A 6000-nucleotide genomic window follows, 5' to 3' on the forward strand; every position below is an offset into this window, starting at 1 on the left:
CACATATTAAATCAAGAGTGTCAAAAATCTTACACTCAGAATTTAGAGTAGGGGTTTAGGCTACTTCTAAATTTCCAATTAACACAATGAATCATGTCTACAAGCAGCGATTCCAAACACTCATCGTTCATGTTGTCACCTAGACGTCGAAAGCTCAAACTAGCTTTTCCTTAAATCGTAGAAGGTCCTAATGAATCTGAAGCTTCAAATCACACAAGAAGCATAGTCAATATGTAGCCGAAGACTATCGTAATTCAATAAAAAAAAACACAAGTTTTAGCTAGATTCTCTTGTAACCATAACCTTCGACATAGCAAACTTAAAACTCAATTATCTCGGCCTATACTTAATTTTTGTACCTAAAACTAATTCTATGCATCAAATTATTCACCTACGACTAATTCTCAACCTTTAAACTATGCAAATCTACCCAATTCATGGTATTAAAATTTTTAACATGTTATGACAATTTTCACTAAAATTCATTAAAAGTCAAGAATATTTAACGAAAGTTTAAAATCAATTTAGAAAACTTATATTCATATCAAAACTAATTGAAAAACACTTTGAAACCACGTTTTTACTCAAAATCTTGAAATCCACCATTAATGACCCAATTTTTTACTTTTATTCAAAACATGAAATTTAATGGATAAAAACTCAATTAATAGACCAGATAACGTCTAAAACTAATAAGAAAATGACTTATTACCTTAGTTGACAAAGAATCAAGCGATTGATTGAAAATTTGAAAACCCAAAAGTTAAACAATGGAGAAATATGTGGTATTTTTAGGTGTTTTTCATAAAATTCTATGGAGGTTTATTGATTGGATGATGATAGAAATCAAAGGAATTAAGGTTTGAAAAATAAAATCGAATGGGAGAAGCTTGAAAGAGCAAGGGACAGCAAAACAAAGCAATGGGGAAAATTATCGTGAAACCTATAGGTGGAGGAAAGGTATTAGGTTGAATTTTAAAATTTGGTTTAACTGCCTTATAAACACTCAAAATTTAGCCTATTTTACAAATCAGTCCTCATTTCAAAATTAAAGGTCTTTTGAAATTCATTTTCAAAAATTGATTTAATTTTCTAAAAGCCATAGACGAATACATTTTCGATTTAACATGCTACGAAATTCCAAACTCATATGAGCTAAAATTCTCATTTTACCCTCAAAAATCATAGGCCCAATTATGGGGTGTGACAAAATGCCCTAGTTGTTGTTGGTTTGTAACTGATGATATAAATAGATGATGTTCAGTTTGTGCATGTTTTTGTTTAAAGTAGTTAAATTATGGTTGTATGTTATGCAAATGAAATGGTTGTTTGGTAATTATGATTTATGTTAAGTGAATGAACTTGGATGTTGAATTGGATTAACTTTGATATGTGAATTGTGGTGCCTTTTGATGGCATATTAGTTAGACATATGATGGATGATTTTTTAGTATGTTCTTGGTACCCTTGAATGTGTTTTTAACCATGTGAAATATGCTAGGTATGGTGTGTCTTGGTGTGCAAGAATTGGTGCTTGATTTTGTTTGCATTAGGGGATAAATAGGGAGCACACGGCCTGGGACACGAGTTGTCACATGGTCATGTGCCATTTAAATTTTAGGTGCAAGATGAACCACACGGTCTTAGAGAGTTACACGGCCTGGCGACATGGCCGTGTGACCAAACTCTGAATGCACATATGGTCTGGCACACGACCATGTGACCCTATTTCAAATACCCATACAGGCGAACATACAGGCTGGGACATGGCCATGTGTCCCATACATCGAATACTCACACAGCCTGGGCTATGTCACACGACTGTGTAACCCCTGTTTCCAAAATTTTTCAATTTTTCCAAAATTTTCTATTTTGTTTCAAATGACCCTAGAACGTTTTCAAACTATTTTTAGGGCCCCATAAGCTCTGTTTAAGGCTCATGACTGCATTTTTTTTTTACTTTAGTAAAAATGAATTATTGAATGTTATTGTTTAATCTGTACAATTTTTTCTATTTGATATTAAATTTTCTGATTTGTACAGTAACATTTTGTAACCCTACTTTGGTAACAGGGACGGGTTAAGGGTGTTACAAAGTTTGGGTGGATAGTCAGGGAAGGTGATTGAGGAGGTTGGAGTTGTTTAACAGTAAGGAGGCTTGAATGCTTAAGAGTTGATCCATTCTTCATCACGCCAAGACCTTCCATAGAAGTTTGGCGGTTGCCTTGCATGGATGGTCAACCAGGGCCCTTTCGGAAGAGACAGAAGATTAGGTGAAGTCAAGCTTTCTAAGCTATTGGTCTTCTGGTGACTGGCTGACAGGTAGCAAGCACAGGGGAATCTTCTGAGTAACCTATTGTGTTGCCATGTGTCTCCTTCCAAAATGGGTATAACAATATCCCCAAATTGAGAGGTAGGTCATAAAGTGGTCTACTTGAGAAAGATTGTTCTTGCTATTTCTGCAGAAGGTGCAACATCGGATGGTTGAAGGGGCAGGTGCAGCTTGTCGTGGAAAGTGAAGAGTTACTATGAACTTCTAGAGTGTTTTGCAATAAATATCTTTTAGAGATCATGCCTAGAGAACAGGGATAAAGATCAACATTAGATTGCAACTACTTGTGTTGAACTGTTATTGGCTACTGCAACAGATGATTAAATGGTGCATTTCAAAAGGATATTTATATATTCTTTATTTGTTCTTGTTTTCTACACAAAGCCTCTGTGTTTTTTTTCAAAATTTATTTTTACTTCTTGTTCTGCAGTTGTGTTCTTACTTCTAAAATTTTTCTGCATTTTGAGTTTCTTGCTTAATTTATGTGGTAGTTTCTTGTCGTGAGGCTTTCCTGTTTTGATTTTTGGTGCGATATTGCCTTTTTAGCCATCGTTTCAGTGTTTTTTTTATGAAAATCATGGCTAGAGGTAGGGGCAAATCCAATAACATTCCAGCCAGAAATGGTGGTAAATCTGGTGTTACTCCACTGAAGAGGGTAGAAAAAGAGCAGAAGGTTATTGTCAGGCAACCCAAGAGAATAGATTATGAGCCAGTTGCAAGCCTTAGCTATCTGTGTCGAACCACAAAATTGGAGATGCAAAGGTTACTAAGGTATCGCAGGTTGACCGGAAAACACTATAAGTATGAGTTTAACATCCTAGAGGGAGCCTGCCATTTGAGTGAAGTGTTTGGACCTGACTACAATAGTGGGAGACCAAGTTTCTACCTCCTGCTACATTTCCTTAAAGTTGAGTTCACACTACTTTTTCCTGACTTCATGTAGGACTTACTTAATGACTATGGCGTGGCACCTAGGCAACAACCAAGCATATCCTAATGGGTGATAGTTGGATATTTCATTTTACGCTAGAAAAGGAATATCCTTCCCTTTGCATGTTTTTCAATTCAGGTATTAAAAATCATATCTTGTACCATGAGTTTAGTAATAAATTTCTTCTCTAGACAAAACCTCATAGAAGTAGATGTTGCATCGAATTGCATTACCAATTTAATTGTGTTATTTCTAAATGTTTATTGGTTTTCTCATATTATTATGTCAGTACTTCTAACCAAATTTGTGGACACAAAGCAAACCACAACAAGTTGTCACAACTTACAACCAAACTTACTAACTTAACACAAAATTAGTCCAATAATTTTGGTGCAAATAAAAAGGCCTAATCATATCAAATAAGCCCCTTGACCTTCATTTATTTTGCATTTTTTTTATGAAACCTAAACGTTCGCTTTAAAGGCTAGCTTTGCTTTGCTAAATTGAAAAGGTATGATCAGTAAATACATTTCGCGCCTGCCAAGCATTGTTTAATTATAATTTCCTCTGTGTTGGGAAACATATGAACGTAAAACACAAGCAATGACAATAAGAATGGAATATAGAAAATAAATGACAAATTAATCTTAATCATACATTTTAAAATTTTCCTATGCTTTCCAGTAAATTGTGTTAGGTTTAACGTTTTTATCTTTTGTTAATTTGATATATTTTTTAGTTAAACTTGACCTTTAATCTTTTAAACGAATCAAATTTGACCATCAATCTTTTAAAAGAGTTGATTTATTTTTAATAAAATAGTAAATAAAATAATTTTTAAAACATGACAGTTTGCATAGTAATTTATGTGTATTTTAAACTATTTTTAAATTTTAAATTATTTACTTGATGTGATATATAAAACAAATAGTATCACGTCGGTACGAAATATACATAGATTACCATGCTAGTTGTCAATTCAATACCAATAAAAGAAATTAATGTTTTAATTAATATTTTATTTTAAAACAACTTTATAACTAAATTTAATTAAAATGATAAAAAATTAAAAATATAAATATTGAAAATTAAATTTATTATTATGTATTATTACATGATACTTCTGCCAAACCAATTTAACTCTTCTTTTGAAGAATAGGGAGGAGAGAGATTTAATAATTATATTTAAACCTTTCAATTATAGGATGAATATTTAATTGGAGCCTTTATCATATTGTTGAGAAATCATTCAACAAATGGATAAGAATTAATTTTAGTTTATTCATTGATTCTTAAATGGACAATTATGGAGCTTTTGTCACCATAAATGTTCCATGAATAAACAATGCAAAGTATAAAAGTAAATTAAATAAATGAACAGTTGCAGCACTTCAAAAATGTGATGAAAACATCGGCCATCAGCAACTTCCTGGAATTGTCTAAACAAAACAGAAATAGAAAGCAAATAACCATATTTTAATACCCTAAGTTTCAAGGTATATATATATAATCAAACAACAAATTATAGAAACTCAACGGAGCCATTGAAATCAAATCCATACCTGGTAGTCTCAAAGCGTCAAAGTCGTTTCTACCAACACACAAACATGTACTGTGATAGTGCTTCAAATTTTAATCTCAGCCTCTTGGACTCGATTCGTCAGTATCTTTTGGAAGATGATTTTGATACAATTCCAGGACAGGTTGTGGAAAATCTACCAAAGAGAGAGCTTCATGATGATGCGATTAATGTGGATCAATGGATAAATTTTGATCAGTTGTCTGATGCAGCGGAGGAGAAAGTCGCCGTTAATAATGTTTCATTTCCCAGCTTAGAAGTGACTTCTGAGATGGAGACTACCGCGGCTGTCCCTACTAAACCTCAGGCGCCGCCGAAGAAGGTGAATTACAGGGGAGTAAGGAGAAGGCCGTGGGGGACATACGCAGCGGAGATAAGAGATCCGAAACGAAACGGTGCGAGGATCTGGCTCGGTACTTACGAGACTCCCGAGGGTGCTGCGCTAGCTTACGACAGAGCGGCTTTTAATATGCGTGGCGCAAAAGCGAAGCTGAATTTTCCCCACCTCATCGGCTCGAATCAGGTGGAGCCGGTGAGAGTGAGCAGTAACAAGCGAAGATCCCCTGAGACGTCTTCCTCTTGTTCATCGGCTCAGTCGCCGTCATCTCCGTCGTCCACGTTGACGTCTGATGACGTAACTCCGAAGTCGAAACGGAGAAGTGTGATGAACCGTTTTAGTAAAACAGAGTTTGAAGTAGACATGTATCAGTTGATATGAGATGAATTTTAAATAACAAAATTATAGTTTATATTCCCATGGATGTACTTAACTCACCACATTCCAATATTTACTTTCCTTTTCATTCCAAGAATTTCAAAAAAGTCGATTAAACAAAAGGAGATTCAAAATTGATCCAAGTGTCCTTAAATCCTATAATTAACCACTTCATTCATATTGACGTGCGTTCTGTTATATATTAGCCAATGAAAAAATATCACATGCCAATTAAATTTATTGAAAATAAATATATTAAATTTAAATTTATAATATTAAACATTTAAATATTAAAAATATTATTGATTTTGATCGATTTTTGATCAATCATTGACTGTTGTTGACCGAACATTAATCAGCATTGACTAAATGTTGACCTATCATGTCAGCATTATTAGAATACGTCACATGTTTCTTTTTTATATTTTTCTATCATATATTAT

At 33.8% G+C, this 6000-nt stretch overlaps 1 protein-coding gene across 1 annotated transcript; it reads left to right on the forward strand.

Moving 5' to 3' along the window:
* Positions 1-4771: 4771 nt before the first annotated feature.
* LOC108462093 (ethylene-responsive transcription factor 2-like) lies at positions 4772-5599 on the forward strand. Its single transcript, XM_017762091.2, has one exon. It carries the CDS (start codon positions 4871-4873, stop codon positions 5558-5560), a length of 690 nt encoding a protein of 229 aa, XP_017617580.1. The 5' UTR covers positions 4772-4870; the 3' UTR covers positions 5561-5599.
* The last annotated feature ends 401 nt before the right edge of the window (positions 5600-6000 follow it).

The sequence above is a fragment of the Gossypium arboreum genome, chromosome 8 (genome assembly GCF_025698485.1).
Source record: "Gossypium arboreum isolate Shixiya-1 chromosome 8, ASM2569848v2, whole genome shotgun sequence".
Lineage (NCBI taxonomy): Eukaryota > Viridiplantae > Streptophyta > Magnoliopsida > Malvales > Malvaceae > Gossypium > Gossypium arboreum.

What these genes read in the sequence shown, in the direction of transcription:
- LOC108462093 (XM_017762091.2), top strand. Translation starts at nt 4,871, where the DNA reads ATGTACTGTGATAGTGCTTCAAATTTTAATCTCAGCCTCTTGGACTCG.